Raw genomic sequence first — 21,511 nt, 5'->3', positions numbered from 1 at the left:
TCTATTGAGATTCCCTGCTCAGCATGTAGGGAGCAGTGCACAATGCACAGGGACCTTGTGAATCAGAGCAAAGCTTGTGTGAAATTGAAAGGAACTGTCTTCATGCATTCTCTAAAAATGACTTGGTAACACTTTACATTAAGGTTTTATTTTTTAACATTAGTTAACTACACTAGTAAACATGAACTACAAATGAACAAAATTTCTACAGCATTTATTAATCATAAAAGGTATGATATAGTTCATTCAAAACTTACAGTCAATTTACTCCCGTTTGAAAACAAAAGAAGATATTTAGAGAATGTTGGTAACCAAAAAGTTGACAGTAGCCATTGATATCCATAGTATGGAAAAAAAATACTAGGAAAGACAATGGTTACTGTCAACTGTTTGGTTACTGACATTATTCAAAATATGGAGTGTGTGTGTGTGTGTGTGTGTGCGTGTGCGTGTGTGTGTGTGTGTATGGAGAGCAAGTAAATGATGGCATTTTTCACTTAGGGATGAACTCCCCATTAATTAATTTCTACCTTTACTAATGTAACTATTAACTAACATTAATAATATTTAATAAATGCTGTAAAAATAAATAATAATAATTCATAGTTCATTTTAACTAATGTATAAATCTTAATAATGATAGTGTTACTGTTGACCTTAATACCTGTATATCAGAAACTGAAACTGATACTTAGAAAAAGTCTTGCCTTATTTTATCACCACTTGGTTTTTATTTTATGCAATGACATTTAGACATTGTACTGTATATATTTGTAAAAAAGACATTGCATTCGATATTTTTACTGTGGATATTTTTCTGTTTACATTGGATCTTTTTTATTTGTAACATTGTTGAAAACAGATCTCAGTGATATGTGTTGGGTCCCCGCTATGATAGCAGCAACATTCAAATGTTTAGAGAACAAGCGGAAACCAGTGTGACTGTAGCTTTCTCTATTTGTTTGATCGGGTGACAGAAAGTCTAAGGCCTTCTCAAGCCATGAACTAATGCATCTAATCCGTGGCTTATTATGCATCAAACTAAGATTGCTGAGACACAAAATAAATGCCATTAAGTTAGCATTTGCTAGCTAACAAAATTAATATTTTCTGATAAATGACTTAATAACCACAAACAATCTGGATTTTATATTTCTAAACAAAACAGGGCTAGAAGACAGCTGTTGTGAAGCAGTCCTCAATGAAACAGCCCTCCTATCTTTAATTTGAAATGTGTCTGCGGGACTTTTAGGAGAGGTGGAAGTGTATCTGCTCTATTTAAAGATGTCTATCAATGCAAGCAAGTGTCATTTGTTCAGGACTTGTTCTTCGAAACCCTAGGTATTGTGCTGAAAGGTGCTGATCAGTAGATCTGATCAGTTTCTGTATTTTCTTTGATATACTGATCTCTATTACCACTGAATCTATGTCTGCCTCTGTCAGAAAGAGATGCATTAACAAAAGCACTAGTGCTATTTATGGGTGCTATATCGTTAACACCAAGCATTTCTGCAGACTCTGTTGATCTTCTCCCCGATTCCTTTAAATCAAAAGTTATGAATGTTATTGATGATATTGCTCCTGTAAAAGCCAATAAGACTGGCAGACAAAAATCACCTTGAAAAAAATCTACAGCAGTACAGAGTATGAAAAGACAATGCAGAAAAGCTGGCAGAAGACGAAACTTGAAACTATAGCATCTATAAAGACAGCCTTCATGCTTTCAATGTGAAACTTGCCATAGCTCGACAGACCTTCTTCTCAAACCTTATAAACAGTAACTTAAACAACACTCACACCTTTTTATGCTACTGTTGAGAGATTGACAACCCCTCGAGTCAGATTCTCAATGAAATGCTCTCTGACAACAAATGCAATGAGTTTGCTTCCTTCTTTTCTGAGAAGATAAATAATATAAGGCAATTAGCACATCCTCAAGGTCAGACAGATTCGACCACAATTTCAAAAAGAAGTTACTATGTCTGTTTTTGAAGCAATTGATAGCAAAGTTTTTGAAGAAATAGTAAAGCACCTTAAATCGTCAACATTTTACCTTGACACACTTCTCACATCTTTTTTCAAAAGTGTGCTTAACTGTTTAGAAGCAGAACTTATTTCTGGGACATTTCCAAAATCCCTGAAAGCTGCAGTTGTTAAGCCCCTTCTATGAAAATATCAGTCTTGATAGCACCATAATGAACAACTATAGACCAATATCAAATCTTAATTTTATAGGCAAGATTATTGAAAAGGTAGTTTTTAATCATCTGAACAACAAATCAAACTCAAATGGATACCTGGACAATTTTCAGTCTGGTTTCCGACTGCATCACAGCAAAGAGACAGCACTCATTAAGATAATAAATGATATTCGGTTTAATCCTGATTCTGGAAATATATCAGTCCTGTTACTACTAGATCTTAGTGCTATGTTTTACACTGTAGATCATAAAATACTTCTAGAGAGACTAGAAAACTGGTTCGTGCTTTCTTGGTTGATAATCAAATGGTTCAGGTCATACTTAGAAGGGAGAGGTTATTATGTGAGTAGGAGCGCATACGTCTAATTGGATTTCTATGACATGCAGAGTCCCACAAGGCTCAATTCTTGTACCACTCCTGTTTAGCCTTTTTATCCTCCCACTAAGTCAAATAATGAGAAAGAACCAAAATACCTATCACATTTATGCAGATGACATCCAAATTTACCTAGTCTTATCTCCAAATGACTAAAGCCCTTTTGACTCCCTTTGCCAATGCATTGATGAAATTAGATCTTTCTTCCAGAACTTTCTTAAGTTAAACAAGGAGAAAAGTAATTGCATTTGGAACAAAGATGAAGTTCTCGAGGTGATGTTTTGTTTCCAGTTAAGACTTAGAGCAACTTGTTCATGTCTTTAACACCAGCAGGGTGGACTATTGTAATGGTCTGCTGCCAGAATTCTGAAGAACCAGAAATTCTGAGCATATTACACCAGTCCTCAGGTCTTTACACTGGATTCCATTTAGGATTGCTTTTAATGTCATTTTACTTGTTTAAAAATCACTCAGTGGCATAAATACATTGCAGATATTCTCACTGAATATAAACCTAACAGACCACTCAGATCATTAGGATCAAGTCAGAAATACCAAGGGTTCACACAAAACAAGGGGAGTCCGCTTTTAACTATAATGCTGCAGTTTGAATCAGCTTCCAGAAGAGATCAGATGATCAGGAGATTTTGTCTTCTTTTGAGTTGCTCTTCTTTACTCAGTGTGGACCTTAAAAAGCCCCCATCTTATAACCAGCTGTAGAATCTCACAAGAAGGTTCCAGATTGACACAAGGCACATGTCGGTGGAAAAGGTTAAAAAGTCCTTCTGGTAATGTCACGAAGGGGGAGGACATGACATTTTCAGTAGAGAAGGTCTTGTGAAAATGGATGATTGTGTCACGGTATGCCCGTACCATTCTGCTTTTGTCATGTAAACAAAACACAGGTGCTGCGTCCTCATTCGCCTGATGATAATTAGGATAGCACAGCTGTCGGTGGCACCTCTGCTCACCTCTCTTTTGCTGTGCAATTGATCTGTCACGCTGAGGGACACCCACACAACTGAATTTACACCAGCGAGAATGAGTGCTCTTTATTCTTCACTAAATGGATGTGCGTAGTGGCACTATGCCACTCAAGTCCCCTTTTTAAAATTCAGTTCATCCTCTTGTTTCTAATATGATGGATGTGCAAAAGACAGGAAGGACCAGTTTTCCATTGTCTCTTTATTCTGTGGTCATCAATGGTGCAGTGCTGTCTTTTTGTGGAGGTGTGAATGGATCAGGTTTTTAAGCCCCAGCTGAGCCCATCGGCACCGCAGAGTGGAATTATTCATGGGCATCATCAACTCTGCAAACAAATCCCTGGGCAGGCATGAGTGCACTCCTGACGAGTCATGCATTTTGTTGTGTTATTACAGCACATTTCCCTGCTAAATATTTAAGTGTTCACAATGTGCTTTTAATTCTTGCAAGCCTGTTTCTGCTTCAGATTAAAAAAGTAAAAAGGTATTTGTTACTAGAATCTCACAATTGGGAATGACGTATTTCAGCATTGCACTTTTTCAGTGCAATTGTGATTTCTTTCAATTGCAAATTAATTTCTCTTGAAATTGAGATTCTTTTATGCATGAATTCTTTTATTCTCATAATAGTTTCATTTTCAACTCTTATAATTGCGACTTTATATCTCACAACACTGCCTTTATCTCTCTGTTTAATTTTTTTATAATTTTTATACCCCATTTGTGACTTTTTATTTCTCAGTTGCATTATTGTTTCTTTATATCTCATTTGTGACCCCGCATAATTAGCACTGTCTTTAGCACAGTAGCAACATTTTGTGATAATTGTGACTTTAGAAGTCAAATTGCTATTTAATTTCTAATTATGAATTCTTCTTTTTTGGGAGTCTGACTTCTTCTCAATACTTTGACTTCATAACTCACATTTGTGATTTTGACCTTGAATATCAATGGATTGATTTGTTATTTCACGTGGAGTGCTACACATTTGTCCACAATGGCTGCTGGTAGTCACGGTGCAGTCTAAAATGTTCTTTTAGAACCAGCAGTGACACTTGCGAAATGATGATCATAGAAATGTTTTGAGCAGGCTGATCAATGAGATTGTGGTCAATGCTCAGCTTTCTCTCAAGGCCTTGGTGGCCTTTTCTTCTTTTTGCTTCCTCCACCAGGGACTCTCAGCGCTCACACAGCCTCTAAAACATGATTACTTCACTTAGTGCTTAAGTGTGTTTTTCCCCAAGCAGCTGACTTCCTATGGTTCATTGCACCACATTAGAGAGGTGTGTGAGGTCACAATCATTCACAGTACCCTTCAGCCACTCTGCCATCCCCATATGGCTGATCTCCATGTCTTTGAGTTATGGCATCACTTTTTGCCTGCATTTGCCATCACCCTGTGAGGCAACTGAGTATGGCTTGACACTCGCTGCTGTTCTTGAGCGTGACAACAGACAAATATGTCCAACTTTACAGTACAACAGTGTGTCCAGGTGTATGAGTTGACACCGTGGCCCTGGTAAAAGTTCTGTGATCTTTTATTAAACATGATTTTGTTCCTCTGGCACATAAGGGAACAGATGTAAAATCTCATTATACTTTACCTCGCCATATGGCATGAAATCCCCCAGAGTTCCCTCCTGAGACCCTCCACCATTATGGATGTGTTTTTGTTCAGAGATACAGGTAGAAAGCAGGATGACCATGTACAGTAAAACCAGGTCTAACTTTAATACTAAATGGTAAAAAAAAAGGTCAGGGTGCATATTTTAAATGATGTTTAAATGAGTTTCTTTCAGAATAGCATCACAACAATCTGCACAATTTCATGGTTAAGTGAGAATACAGTATACTTGTGCCAAAAGACTTCACAAATGGCACTTTGTGAAAGCCATGCATTTCCCTATGAGGTTTACATTGATTATTTAAATAAGCCAAGGGACATTTTAAGTAATGTTCATGATGTCACAACAGCTTTTGTTATTTGGAGTTGCATATTTTAGTCTGGCAGTTTCACAGTAATGTCCTTTTCCTATTGTAGTTTAAAATCCTATTAAGATGACTTTGCAAAAATGATTGTGTACTTTAAATAAAACATTGTGGCTATGCACATTCAGATAATGACTAACAAGGATCTCAATTTGCTCAAAGAGTGTGTACAAGCATAATAATTCAATAAACTGAATTGTCGAAACAGTTACATTTTAATTCACAAGATGTATATTACAAAACCATCCAGTTGTACTGTTCTACAATACAAATGTCCAAAATGCAGCATCTGTTATGTGCCTCAATATTCATTTTTACCAGGTCAGCATGTTCCCACTGGTTAAAATGAAATGTTTGGCACATGTACTTATACTGCAGTGTTGCGTGGCTGTTTGGCTGTCTTCAGTGAACTGCTTTTGGGCTGCACCGGGCTCCTCATTAAAAGCCTGTCAGCAGTGCATCTGTAGGCCTGACAGTCACTCTGTCAGCCCGCAGGAGCAGACAGCACATAGACAGACAGATATTACCCTCATATACAACTCTCCCTCTGGTCCACAATTCCTATGTTTGTAGCCTAGATTGGCTCTACCAGGGCAAAGAATTTCTATTTACACCCTGGAAATGATGCTGATGCATATGCAGTGTGCTGTAACCACAAGAAAAATGACTTTCATGCCCCTTGGAGTTATGTAAGTTATGCTCCATTTCCTGTGCCTACACCATGGATATTTACTATGTATACTTTAGCACGCAATGAGACATTAGATTCTGTCATCTGTTTGAATGTGAGTTTTTAAGGGATAGTTCATGCAAAAACGACAATACTATCATTATTTACTCACCCTCATGGTGTTCTAAAACTGTATGACTGTATAACAAAAAAGGTGGATTTTTTTTTTAGATTGGGGTTTAACTTCTATACAGTTAAAATGAACAGGGATTATGGCTTTCCATTTTAAAAGGATGCAACATGCATGTACATGCATTTTGTTTATATCAATGTTTATATGTGATTAAAAGCCTAAATCAAATCTGTTAATCTTATAAAGCAATCATGTCTTTTCGGATAGCTTGCTTTAAACCACTTGATTTATATGGATTTACAATCTCTTTATTAACTCTTTGAAGTTTTGGTTTAATAGTTTGAGTTCCCGAAATATTTATTGATGTATTGATATCCAGTTTGTGGACAATCAAGCAAATGTTTTCAATCAAATCTTCAATGAAACTATTGACGTAATTCAAAACACCAGTCTGAATGATTTATTCATCAGACTGATTCAGTTCTCAGATTCAACTCAAGTGGCCTGTACAGTCTTCTGGATTTCTCCTTTTATATTCTATATTCTTACAATGCTTTTTTTGCGGAAGGAGTTAAATCCCAATCTGAACCATTAATTAGTTCAAAGATTCAAATTTAATAGTGGAAAACCTAGAAATATTCAAAGGTGCCTTTTCTTGCTCATATAAATGTTGTCTTTCCTTGCTGAGCTCACTCTGTTGAATTACCTCTGAAAAACAAGAGCTTATGCACACAGGAGGAAGTCCAACTGTAGCGGCTATTTACAACTTAGCACAGAGCCTTTGGACAGATGGGAAATTATCTAGAAGCCGGGGTGGCGAATAGAGAAAATCATCGTCTCTGAGAAATAGAAAGAACGGTTCTAGGAAGGTCGGAGGCTTGTAGATGTCTCTCCACTGCAACAAGCCAATTACGGGCCTCTCTCCAAACCCCCTATCTCTAAGAATCCCAGTTGTCCCCCGAGTGTCATAGAGTCCACGCGTCCCATCCATCCACACTGGCGGGGACTCCATTATGCCCTGATGGAAAGCGATGGAAAACCAATTGGGGATACAGGACCGTGCAAGTACGATGCATGGTCAGAAGGCCTGCCGCAGACAGGCAATCTTCAGTGATGAAGAGGCCCTTTACACAGCACGTCTGCATCCTCTAGGATCCCCTTCAAGCCCCACTGACCCCAGGACCCACTTCCCCAAACCCAACAAACCCGCACATCAGCAAATGTCAAATTAGAAAGCAGGCGATGCTGAGGTCTCCATGGATAGCAAGAAGTTTTGCGTTGTGTGCTATTTCTGTTCAAAGATTATTCTAAGATGTCAAAGGTCACTGCACATGACCTCTGTCTGAATATCCTTAACACAGAGAAATTCGGAGGTTCAGAAAAATCTTTTCATTTCAAAAAGTTTTGAGTTTTCATAGTTAATTTACATGCCTTCAGAGCAGACCTTTTGATATTATTCAAATTAGTTTTATTAGGTTTAGATCTAGAAAAAATCAAATTAGTCTGATGATAATGCAGTGATTCTGTTGCACAGACACTCTTGAGACCCGCATCACAGTGCAGTAAACAAAACGCTCTCCTGCAACATTCTTTCATTCAATTTACCTGTGGTAACAGCCTAACAAGAGGGGTCCTGCAGGGTTCAATTTCTCTGTCCTGTTCTGTGTCCCCGTGCAGGTGCCATACGTGAAAGTGGCTCCGGAGGACATACTGAAAGTACAGTTTCCTCGCTTTACCACACTGGACCTCAGGCCAACTAATACAGACATCAGCATGGCTGTAGCTGGACTGCTAACATTCTTCAACAGCAGCACTTCATGTCTCATATGTGCTCAGGCCGATTGTGAGTATCACATGGATTCTGTTATATTGTGTGTGTGTGTGTGTGTGCTTTTGTTTTTGTGACATATCAGGACTCAACTCTGTATAATTACAAGGAGAGGGTGACTTGTGAAGACATAACCCATGTCCCCATTTTTCAAATCGCTTATAAATCATACAGAATTCGTTTTTTTGAGAAAGTAAAAATGCACAAAGTTTCCTTTGAGGGTTAGGTTTAGGGTTGGTGTAGGGCCATAGAATATACAGTTGCAGTTGCATATACATGCAGACTTATTAGTGACATGGACTGGCTGTTGTCTTGTTTATTTTTGCTGTGTGATCAGCTAGATTAAACCATATCAAGTGAAAATGTCCAAAGCTTATCACTGTTATTGACATATATCTTATGATATTGTTTCACCCAACCCTAATATATACTGTATCTCCCAAACAGCTCTTTAAGATGTGAGGGACTTCAACAATTCTGAAATATACAACTAAATAAATACATTTTATATTACTCTCTCTAGCCCACCTTGGTTTGGCGACCTATGCATTAGAGCCAAAGAAGAAAAAAATCCCAAGCATGTATTATAATTACATGTTCTGCTGCACTCTTTCCTGAATGGAATACTGTAAGAATGTCCTGCATCTGTGAAGTGGCAGATGTCCTTTCATATAGATGTTACAACAGTTATTTTGACATATGCATTCTCTAAAAAGAGAACAGGGAGTTTCATAGTGGCACATGCACTTTCTGCACTCTCTTCACCACTGTGTGCCTTTGTACACATTCACAAACTCAAATAGGCAACTCAAATGCTCCATTTCATTCTGCTGCTTATTTAGCAATAACAGCTGCTTATGAAACCCCACATAGCCACACTGTTTTGATGACGGTGATTTTATTTCACATGTGCATAATGCATTATTTCAAATGTGTTGTTCATTCTTTCTCTTGTCCATCAGGCATTCATCCTTCATGTTGTCCCATTCATTCACCATCAAACATCCACCATGTCGCTATTGTCACCACACTCTGCTGAAACAGAGATGTCCATGGCAATGAATGGCGGAAGGTTTAAATCAAACCCACTGTATTCAAAGAAAAGGCAACTACGGATGAACTTTCGTAAAGTTTCCTTATTGGACACACACTGTGTTCATCTTGGTAGAGGATTAAAGTTTAGTATTCTGACTTCACATCTCAAAGCATGGATGCTCCAAATTCCCCAGAGCATCCAAACAAAGTCACATTGCCCCTTCAGACAGTGGTTTCCTTTCTCCGTAATCAGCTCAAAGCCTTCAAGTTGAACAGCTATAATTCCCTCTAATACGTCAGAGAGGGGTGTAGAAAGATGCCGAACTACTAATACGGACTTGAGAACAGGGTCAGGACTGTAGCAAACCAGTACAACATTTCATATTGATAATGTGGACCAAATTCAGAACTACCAAATTCAGAACAAGGCTACACCTTAAGGATTGGAAAATGATTTTTACTGAACTGCAATTAAAAGAAATTAGAATAATTATATCAGATATTATTTTTGTATGATTAGAGAAAAATGTGCTCTGTACTCTTACATCAGATTTATATTTGGCTATACAGTACCACATAAATGGTTAAGCAATATAATATATAATGAAATATTTACAACCATTCAAAAATTGGGGTATGTTTTGGAAAGATGTCATATGCTCACCAGGGCTGCATTTATTTAACCAAAAATACAGTTATCAACAGAAATGGCAAACTGCTATCTCACAGAATTTATTAAGGAATCCTTTGATAAAGGTAATGTAGTAGGTGCAGTGTTTTTAGATCTCAAAAAGCCATTTGATACTGTGAATCATGAAATTCTCCTACACAAATTAAATTTATTTAACTTCACTCAGCAGGCAATGAATTGGTTTAGATCATATTTAGAATCCCGAGATCAGTGTGTTAAAATTAATAATTCAAGATCAGCTTTATGAAATAATAATATGGGTCTCCCTCAAGGGTCAATTTTGGGCCCATTGTTGTTTTCCTTATATGTTAATGATTTTCCAAACTGTTGTAAGCAAACAAAATGTCAGTTATATGCAGATGACACAGTCATTTATGTATCTGCAAAGACTCCAAGTTTAGCCGCAGAAATATAAAAAATTGAAATTATTGGTGTGTCACAGTGGTTACAGAACAGTTGTTTGACCCTGAATTGTACAAAAACTCAATGTGTTTTTCAATCAGAAAGAAGGAAATTAGTGGTTTTATAATTAAGATCAATCAAAAGGAAATTGAAACAGTTAATAATTTGACATATTTAGGTGTTATTTTAGACTCTCATTCGAAATGTGATATGCATGTTAAGAAGCAATGTAGAACAATCAAAACAAATCTGAATTGTTTTTACATGATTAGACCATATATATCCTTGAAAGGAGCCAAGATATACATGCATGCAATGATTTTTTCACACTTATCTTACTGTGTGTCTGTCTGGAGTCAGGTTTCTGAACTGATTATTAAACCTGTTAGATCCCTATATAAACAAACACTAAAAGTTTTGGATAAGAATCCAACCAGATGGCATCACTGTAGCATTTTACAAAAAAATATAGTTTGCTTAGTTTTGAAAATTTTATAAATTCATCTGTTATTAAAATGTTTTTTAAATGTTTAATCAATCTTGCGCCAAAAGTTATGTGCAAATTAATATCAAAACAGAGTAGTAAGGGGATCGCTACAAGAGGTGCAACTACACAGAACTGTATAGCACCACAGAGAAAAACTAAATTTGCACAATCTACATTTACAGTTCAAGGTACATTGTTATGGAACAGCTTGTCAGCTGAATTGAAAATGCAAACACAGTTGAATATTTTTCAAACAAAACTGAAAAAGTGATTCAAACAAAAGCAGATATGTGAACATTGATGGTTGTACATAGACTTAGTTGTTTATTATTATTATTTTTATTTTATTTTATTTTTTAGCCTAACCAGGGACTGGGGCTGCAAATTAGCCTTTGGCTAGAAGCCTATATGTAGAGCATCGGCTGCATGAAACTGTAGCAATGTTATACTGCATTGTCCCTATTAAATAAACTGATAAATAAATAAAACTTTAATATTGTGAAATATTATTACAAGTTAAAATAGCTGTTTTGTATTTTTGTATTTCTTGTTATTCAAAGCTGAATTTTCAGCATGATTACTCTTAAGATTAATCTTGAGTGTCACTTCTGAATGATGCACAACACTGGTGCTTGGATGGAAAATCTCTTTTGAGGCTGACTTTTGGAGATTGGTGTGCCATTGTGATAATATCTACAATAGCAATATCTGAGGTTTATTTGAGTTCTAAATCTTAAAAAGACCCTGGTGTATTGCTCTTTCTACCACAGAATGCTAAACCAGACAGCACTGCAGGTAACTTTTGCCTTGTGGTAAACTTTAAAGTTAACCATTTCACGTTCATTCCAACACTATAACTCAAATGTTTTTCTCTTTGTACCTCTAGAGTAAAAGCCAGACTTTCAACACAGAGATGAGTCGGAAACAAGAAACAAAATAGCATTGTTTCTCAGCTAATAATGAGTGCATGCACTCCCTGAAGAATTCTGTAGGAGAATAAAGGAGATTCACAGCAGCGACAGGCCAAACTTAAAATACGTTGTGACAGAAAACTTTTAGAAATCTGTACTTCTGTGGTTTTGACTCCTTAAAAAATCCCTTAGAGCAATACTAAACTTAGCAAGCTTCCAACCTAACATATATTAACTCCAGCTGCTGTGTTATTTCTTTATAAATAATATTTCATTTCTGTCACTCAGTGCATGTATACACATGAGCAAGATTGAAATGTCCCAAAATGTTATATTCTTAATATAAACCCCCTTTTCCTCAGGCAACCTGTGTGTTTAATAATGAAAATAATTTATTGGAAAAATTATATTAGGAGAAAGTGAAGAAAGTTGTATTTAACTGTATATAAGTCGGTGCTTTTGCGTTTTATCGCTGTAGGGTCTACTTGTTGTTGAATTGATGTGTTTTCTGCTGTTTCCAGGTTTGATGTACCTTGTAATAGATGATATAGTTAAAACAATGTATTATTAATAGTTTTCATTATAGTTACCTCTACAGTTATGTGCACAGGCCTTTAGAACAAATTTGAAATCTTTACTGTTATTGTTATAGTTATTCTTGGTGCAAATGGGCATTTAATTGAGACTTTAATAAACAAATTTAGTAGAACATAACTTTCCCAATATAATTTCCTTTGTATAGTACACAAGAGAACATTTAAATGCAATTTAAAATCTTAAAGACAACTTTTCCCACATACAGTAAATTGAATGCATAGAGAAATCTGTATGCAAAACTAATTACTAAACTAATTACCAAAAAAAAACACTTGCAAAGGTGGGAAATAAATGATGATTTCATGGTAGGGCAGCTGCTTTCAGTAATGCTTGTAATATGAAACTCATAGATGTCAATAAAAGACCAACATGACAAATATTTTCCCAAACAGCTGTTTGAGGGGCAGATTCACACTGTCGTTGATGTGTTTGTAGACCTGGAACAAATATGTACGCTTGGTTAGCTGCTCTGTGCAGTAGCAGGTCTGGGGCCCATTGTGGATAATAGTCACTTCTGCTTTGGCAGACAAACGTAACGAAGTTGCAAAGTAGGCATGCGAGCTGAAGGGTTGACAGGAAATGCCACAGGCCATAGTGACTGCCCTTCAATACATTTCTATAAGAAGCAGATGATGACTCCCTGTGCTGCCTGCGTAATAACCCTGTTCACCTGCGCCTCTGTGTTTGCTTGTCGCCTTCCGTTACTGTTTCTTCTTCTTTGTACAGCTCTCATTAATCACTTAGCTCGCTGACAGCTTAATAGAGCATTGCCCACTCATGAACACTTCACAGATGACACTGAGATGAGACCATATAAGGACAGCATGATATGTCTAGCATGATACTGTATGTGTGTGTTTTAATTAGGATTCTGAGCTTAATTTGTCTGTACAACCCTCTTTTAAAACCTTTCTGTACATTTTCTTTTAAAATGTGTAGCTTGAATGCAATGTCAGTCTGCCAAATGCAAAAATGGAAATTAAATAGGCTAAAATTGTCTTAATTTGACAGGATAGTGGAGAAGCAACAGGGAAAAAAAGGTCTGGAACAAAGCCACACAGGAATCAAATGCAAGTCGAATGTCACTTTGTCATTTATGGTTTAGGTGGTTGTATAAACCTCCATTGAATGATGCACTAGGCTTCATTTGGCTGCACAGGTCTGCACCGTGTAGTGAGGTGAGTAAGGTCTCATTATTGAATAAAATTAGCTGACCTGTACTCTCCAGTCAGGAGACCCAGAAAATCACCAAGACCCTGTGTTCGTAAGGTATTACCCAAATTATTCTGAATGAGGTCAGACAGGTGAGCGCTACAATCTTTTTCAAGTGTGTCCTCTTGAACTAAAGGAGCTCACGTATTAAATTGAAAGAAACTGAGCTTTGGTGCCCAGATTGAACCCAGTGAATCATATACACACACTTCAAAGAGGTTTCCCACCTGTCAGCGCCTCTCCGCTAGGAACAAAAATATTGTACTGCTTGTTTGCCCGAGATTCTTCTCACTGCTTTGAAGTGATCTGTAATTAAAGATGATTAAGCGAGAGAAGTCAGCCCGCATCCCACAGAGAGACGAGAACCCAAAACGTGGGTAAATTGGGATGATCTAATTCTCCCGCCTCTTCAAGAAGAATATGATAAATGTGTAGATAAAATAAGGATGGGGCTGTAAAATCAAACAAAATGCCACTGAAAAGTCAGAGTCACGGAAGTCAAAGAGCAAATATCGCTTTTCTAGAAAAGGGCACTTGATACGAAGCAGGACGTTGGAAACTCTCTTTTGTGTTTATTTCTGAAGTTCTCTCCTTTGTGCTGGAAGACATTAATTTAAAGTGATAAGGAGCGTAATGGGATTCTGACATGCGTTGGTAAAGGAGAAAGACAAAAGCTTTTCATTTTTTACATTCTCACACCCCTTCAGCTTTCCTTTCTTTCTGTCTAATGAGAAGAAAAGAGGGAAAGAACTGTTTTCTGGCCCCGGGCAGGATGAGATCTGACTGAAACTCTTTTTAGCATGAACTGATAAAAGATTTACCGATCTCTTTAACTTGTTTATTATTATTATAAAAAATAAAAAAAATGACCAGACAGCAACATAATGAATTGTGACTCTTCAAAAACATTTCAAAGTCTTAAGTTACATTACAATCAGATCTGAGGAATTGTTTATGAGTGGATTGTTTGCACTGTGGTCCGCTGAGCTTTAAAGCATGTGTGTCTTTTCAGCTGTAGCATACGTCCATGTTGTGTGTGTGCTTCATAGATAAATGAACTTGGAGCTTTGTTGAACTTGGCGCTTTGTAAAAGCCCAGTGGAAAGTCATAGCTGAGGAAATGACTGGCTGCTCAGAGTGAATGGAGACTAAGCCTTTATCACAGTCTCTGTGTTGGAAGCGGCTTTGTGCTTTTCTCTTGCCAGTGCTAGAAGCTTCTCTTTAACACCTTACCCACAATTCTAACTTAACCCTATACGCTTTCATCTTCTCATTTACCTTCCATGTATCCTTACATTTTGCCCTGTTAGCCAATCCTCCCTGATTTGAAGTCTGAGCAATTTTTGCAGAGCTGATATAAAATCTCAGTGTTTTCCTGTTCTCACAAGTTCCTGTCCAACTTGATAAGTGCGGTCAGTGCATGTGTTAGCTAGCAATGCTATAGCACTGTGTTTAATGTAGTGCACTAAATGTGAAATTGTATGTGATGTGCAATGGGCGAAAGACTCAGAAACTGAATGCTTATGGTTAATTAAATATACGCTGAGTAACTCGGCAGGGAATTAAGATGACAGCTGTGAGCAATGGCATCGGCCACTTTATGTGTGAAGTCAGCAGCTAAAGCCTTTCAGATTTAAAGCGTCAGATCATAATAAACCAATGTCACGTTCTGTTGTGATACAGTGTTGTGCAATTCGCAAGTCCTGTATTCTCCTGGGCCTCATAACTGCCAAAGGAACCGAGATTAAACACTTGGGTGATTATGATTTTGCTAATTAAATTAGTTGAGGACATACAGAAAAGCAAAAAAAAAAAAAAAGCTTTGTTATCTATGTTAAATTCAATTTTTTAAAATACTGGCAGATAATTTACCTCAAAATTGGCAGTCCAATTTATTAGCATTGTATTCACACCCACACAAAATTGACTCTAGTCCCTAAAAAAGGGACGATCCCATAGTATCATGATTGCTGTGAAAAGAGAGTGAGGATGTATTTCTTGTTGTGAGCAAAGGTGACATAAGTCAGGACGCTGAAGTGTTTTGTGTGTGTCCCTTTTCAACAGGCCTATTAAACCTGGAGGTGTTACTGCGACAGTTTCTCATCTCCAAGGAAACCCTTTCCGTTCGCATGCTGGATGACAGCCAAGATCCCACCCCCCTTCTCAAGGAGATCCGTGATGACAAGACTGCCACCATCATAGTGGATGCCAATGCCACCATGTCTCACGTTATTTTGGAAAGGGTACGTCTCAGCTTGACAGTCAGCCTGTTATGCAAAAAAGCATTATTTTTGTCTAAATACCTATGAAACAAGATCAATTAATTAAATGAAAAGCATTCAATTAATTTAATCCAAATTTGTCTAAGTAAATTAGTTTTGTATTATTATTATTTATTTTTCTTTGCCAGTGAGCAACAACTGAATATAAATTCTCAGTTACCTTTAATTTTATTTATGTATATATATATATATATACAGTGTGTGTGTGTGTGTGTGTGTGTGTGTGTGTGTGTGTGTGTGTGTGTGTGTGTGTGTGTGTGTGTGTGTGTGTGTGTGTGTGTGTGTGTGGTAGAAAAAAGCTGGAACTTTTTTTTTTTTTTTTGTCAGAAAAAAAAATAAACAATTGTTGGAATTCCAAGAAAGAAAGAAAAAATTATTGTGAGATGTAATCTTCTTTTTACATGTTTAGGCAGAATTGTGAATCATAATTGTGAGTCATAATTGCCTTTTTTATTTTTATTTTTTTTCTGTGGTGGAAGCTTTCATAGGATCCATCCAGGGTTTAAAAAGTTTACAGAAATATACGAGTAAAAAGGGCATTATTATGTTATGTAAAATTATTATTATAAGATGAAAATAGTATGCTGTTATTTGCTCTGACCTTGAGCCTCAGAATAATTGCTCATAAAAATTGAAGAATTGAATGTTCCACCAGATTCACAGTGTGGCATTACTCTCATGACCTTTTGTTCATGTGTCATTTAAGTGTAAGAGGAAAATGTGAGATATTCATCCCACCCTTGAATTCAGTCAGAGCCTGTTGCTCCTCATTTGTAAGATTGATGCTTAAGAGCTGTAGTAAATAAATCTCATTTTATGGCACATTCAAAGCAAATGAATATGAGCATACATGAATGCAGCCCCATGACTGAATAATTCACTATAGATGACTGACTGAGCACACATACACCTCTGCAGCATACGTATGAGCCATAATTAAGCATGAATCATTATTTTCAGGAAAGAGAAATTAATGGCTCTGCAGGAGAGGCTGATTACAGGAACTGGTGAAAACAGAGTGAAGGTGATCAATGGAGAGAAAATGGACAGACAGTCTTGCAACATACCGTTCTAAAAATGCAGAACTGAAGTTAAAATAAGTTCACTTTAAAAAAAAAAAAACACATCTCTAGACATTTTCTTCACTCCACTGCCTAACTCGTCACTTTTTTATTCAAAAATGCATTATGTGTGAATGACCCCAGTGCAGTCACATTTACTGTTGTTTTGTGAATTTAAAAAAACAAAGTGGGAAGTTTGTGTCAAAGAAAGACTTCCCCACAAGGTTTCGCAATGGGTTTAAGTTTGTCGTGTGAATTCACAGCTGACCCGAGACTTGTTATAGTAATTGCATATCATTGCTCTCTTGTTGATTTTGATTACTTCCATTGTTCTCATTTGTAAGTCGCTTTGGATAAAAAGTATAATACCAAAAAAAAAAAAAAACACTCATTTAATTTCGACTCATTTTCTGTCTTCTCATCTCATCTCAACTCTTCTCTGGTCACTTCATGATATCTTGTGCCTTTTAGACATTTCAGCCAGTGGTTCTCCTCCATTTTTCCTCCCTATTTCACTCCATTGCTCTTTAATCAAAGTGTCTGATGACCATCATAGGTCTATCTTTGGCTTTTCTTGTTTCTATGGAGACACAGGGACAAGTACCGCCACTGTTATGATGATAGGTTGCATGGTTCACAGTGTGTTCCTTGTCAGTTTGTCACCCGTACTATGTTTCTCATACCCTCTTCAACCCATCTCTCTCTCTGCTTGTCTCACAGTCTCTGTTTCATCCACTCATATCTTCCCTTCACGTCTCTCTGTTCATCTCGATCTCTCGGGATCTATATGGAGCGAGTATGCAGCAGAGCTGTGGAAAGTTTGCTTTCATTCAGGTTGTGAGGTGTGAGTATTGGGCAAGCATGTTAGATCTGTTTGCCAGTGTTCACAGCACAGCTCACACACCAGCTTGAGTTATAGGATTCAATTACACGGGCAATTACAGGGAAAATCTTTCATTATAAAATACTTTACGCAAGGACAAAATTATCATAACCTGAAAAAACTATTTGTTTCTGTGGTCCATTTTCTCCCTCTCTCTCTTTTAACACAACACTGGTCAAATGAAATGCAGATGGTTATTACGGGATGCTAGGCTGGGTGGCGCTAATGCAGATGCTGCTTTGAACCGTGATGCAACCACAAGAGAACAGGTGTCCAGGAGTGCTGTGTTAGCATGACTTGTGCTCTAAAATGTATAGTAGGAACAAAGCTGGAAGTTTGGGAAGTTTAGACCTGGTACTTCCGCCACCATCAGCAGATCTGCGGCATCTACAAATTATGCTGTTATGTTGTATATGTCACACAGGTGGGAAAGAAAATAACTTAGTGGCTGTACCATTAATTAATTTTCAAACAAAAAGTCTAGAGGACACATTTTGAAGAAGAGATGAGAAAAATGTTTAATTTCAAAGTCTTAAAAAAACTGTTTAGTGGGTTGCCTGAAACTAGTCAATTAATCCTTCTTAAGGAAGCAACGGACACTACTTGTCAATAGTTTGGAGTTGGGAAGATTTTTTTAGTAATATTTTTATGGTTGCATTTATTTGTTAAAAATACATTAAAAATGGTAATAATGTAAAATATGATTGTAATTTAAACTGTTTTATATTTTAATATATTTTACAATTTAATTTATTCCTGTGATGGTAAAACTGAATTTTCAGGAGCCACATTCTTCAAAATATTTTATGACATCATACATCTATTTACTGTCACCTTTGATCAATTACATGCTTCCCTGTTGAATAAAAGTATTTATTTCATTCTTACAAAAAAATAAATCTTACTGACCCCAAATTTTGAAAAGTATTGTATAATGACTTTGAACTACTTTTAACAGTCTCAAAATTGTGCAAAACGCGTCTCACCTGTCAAAGACCTCCATCATGTCAACCATGTTTAGTCAACCATTTTGACTCCTATCCTATTCTGAATTGCCCAATAGCTAAAAATAAGTCTCTGTACGCATTGTATGGGTTGAGATTATTGATCATGGTTGCAAGGTTAATGAAAATATCTGCAAGAGCAGTTTTGGAGAGATTATTTGAGAAACATATAACCTATACCAAGTTAATTCAGTGTTCTTTTTGTTCTAGGAAATGTGGTTATATTTCACTGCAGGTTGTTCCTGATCAATTTGTTTTTAATTAATTATTTAACATTTTATTCTGCTAGAAAGAAGACAAACACCCCCAGCCAGTTTCCCTCTCATGCTTTTATTCTACTCTAAACTGTCCCTTTTACACAGTTTTCTCTCCATTTACATAGAAATAATTATTGAAAGTGTTTTCACCCCTGACATTTGATTGACATATTATATTTGCTGCTGTTTCCTTGGAGACAGTGAAGAATTGATAAATAGAATGGCAATGACAGAACGGGAATATTGTCTGTCTTTTGTCAGCTTTCATCCAACTCTGAACAGGTTTTGCAAAGCAGTGAACCTTGCCTTTTGCTTCTAAATGGCAGCAATGCCATGCACAGATTTGGGCTTGGTAGCTGTTTAAATTAGCCTAGCGTTGTCAAAAGTGTTTAATGTACCTCTCTCTTCATCTTTTATCTTCCAGGCCTCGGAGTTGGGGATGCTGTCAGTGTACTACACCTACATCCTGACTTCATTGGTGAGAGAATTTAAGTGTGATACTCTCAAATGCAAGAGTTTTTCAAACACATGCCTGTCAAACATAAAGTCAAGAAGTAGAATTTTTCCTCCCACATTAGAAAATAAATTATAATACGGTAGTATTATACATCACATATACATACACAGTATGTATAATTTTTTTTTATTAATAATAATTCTTGTTATTATTGATGTTCCTATTAGTATTATTCTTTTTCCGCTCTGGGAGTCTATGGCAGCCCATAGAACTGCTTGTGGCAAAGTTATACAATTTGGCACACAGATAGAGGACAGTCTCAACATTAACCACAGCAAGTCTCTAGCACCACCAACAGTTCAAATTTGCACTCATGTTTGTGCCAATAACTTTTGAATTGTAAAGTTTAGAAGCAAAATAATTCTTCTTCTGATTCCTTGGCTTATGCAGAGTCAAATGCATAACGAAATTTACATTTCTAAGGGTCAAGATTTCTCGTAATTTTTAATTATTCGAAAAAACATACTTTTTCGAACTCAAACTAGATGCTTTGTGCGATTTTCACCAAAATTGGTTCAGATCATCTTCAGAAAAAGTTATGGAATTCAAGTTGATTAGTCAAACCGTTCTCAAATAACGAGTGAACGAATTTGACTAAGAGCATGCCAAAACGGATGTAAGGCTCCCCACAATGCTTTAGCATATTAAAACCAAACTTGGTGTGTGTTATAATAAACATTACTTAGCGGTACCTGCACAGTTTCGGCAAGGCGCTACCTTGTGGTCAGGAGATATGGAAAATTGCTATTTTTGCTAATTACTGCTGAACGGATAGGCCAAAAATCACAAGACTGGTTTAGATTTAGAGCAATATACCAAGTCGAAAAATATCTAATTGTCCCATATTGGCCAATTTAGGTATGTATTTTATGAAGGCATTGGTGTATCATTACAAAACTCTGTGTCTTCAGCACCATTCCTTGAAGATACTCAAAAAGTTTTGTGGCAGTGCCACCTTATGGTCAAAAATTCTAATGAAATTTCACAAAATGCTAATAGATGTTGATTAGTTTTGGTCTTGATAGATTCCTTGGATCATACTGAGAACATCAATACCAATTATGCTATAATCAAACAACTTTCTGTCTATGATTTTGACTTTCCTTGAAAACATACTCTTTCAAATTACTACTAGACTATTGGCCTAGACCAAATTTAACTCTGATCATCTTCAGACCATGCCGGCAAAAAGTCATGGATTATATGTCAATATACAAAATAGGTTTTTGTTCACCACATCAACGAATTTGCTGGAAGGATACCAAACTGCATCTGAAGCTGTATCTCTGCAGAGCTTTCACATATTGACATCAAACTTTCTGTGTGCCATTGTCACCTCACTCTGACCTCCCCATGTCAATTTGGTAACAATATCACCTATTTGTCAAAAGTGATAAACCATTACTATTAAGCCATTAACCAGTCATAATGAAAAAAATAAAATAAAATAGCTTATGATAGCTGATAGCTTATGAACAGTTCTGGTTCTTGTCATGTGGTCTTGTTATATTCCTTGGATTATGCAGAGAATATCGATAATCAGCTGAACTTCCTGTCCACCATGATTTATTTACCTTTCAAACCTACTTTTTCAATCTCCTCCTATGCCGTTGGTCCAATTTTCAGCAAATTTGATTCATATCATCTTCTGACCATGCCAGCAAAAAATGTGGGATTTTGTGTCAATAGGTACAATAATTTTCATTTATCGGATCAACACAATTGATGGCATGGTGCCAAACTGCATCTGAGGCTTATCTCTGCAAAGCTTTGACATATTGACAGCAAACTTTGTGTGCCAATGTCACCTCACACTGACCACACAACGACAATTTAGTAACAGCGCCACCTATTTGGTCAAAAGTGATAAACCATGATAAATCAAATAGAAAATTTAATGTTTTTATTATTTTTATTTTTATTTTTTTTTGCCATTTTGACAAAAATCATCTTAATGTCTTTAATTAATCATTGTTGCGGTAAGTCTGATCCC

At 36.6% G+C, this 21,511-nt stretch overlaps 1 protein-coding gene across 1 annotated transcript in view; it reads left to right on the top strand.

Moving 5' to 3' along the window:
* Positions 1 to 21,511, top strand: part of LOC128029228 (glutamate receptor ionotropic, kainate 4) — a 307,696-nt gene that overhangs the window by 198,053 nt on the left and 88,132 nt on the right. Inside the window, exons 6-8 of the mRNA XM_052616871.1 lie at positions 8,030 to 8,195; positions 15,579 to 15,757; positions 19,426 to 19,479. Coding sequence (XP_052472831.1) covers positions 8,030 to 8,195; positions 15,579 to 15,757; positions 19,426 to 19,479 — 399 coding nt within the window. The remainder of the gene's footprint in view (positions 1 to 8,029; positions 8,196 to 15,578; positions 15,758 to 19,425; positions 19,480 to 21,511) is intronic.

This window comes from Carassius gibelio, chromosome A15 (assembly GCF_023724105.1).
Source record: "Carassius gibelio isolate Cgi1373 ecotype wild population from Czech Republic chromosome A15, carGib1.2-hapl.c, whole genome shotgun sequence".
NCBI lineage: Eukaryota > Metazoa > Chordata > Actinopteri > Cypriniformes > Cyprinidae > Carassius > Carassius gibelio.
This window is presented reverse-complemented; position numbering and strand designations above follow the sequence as displayed.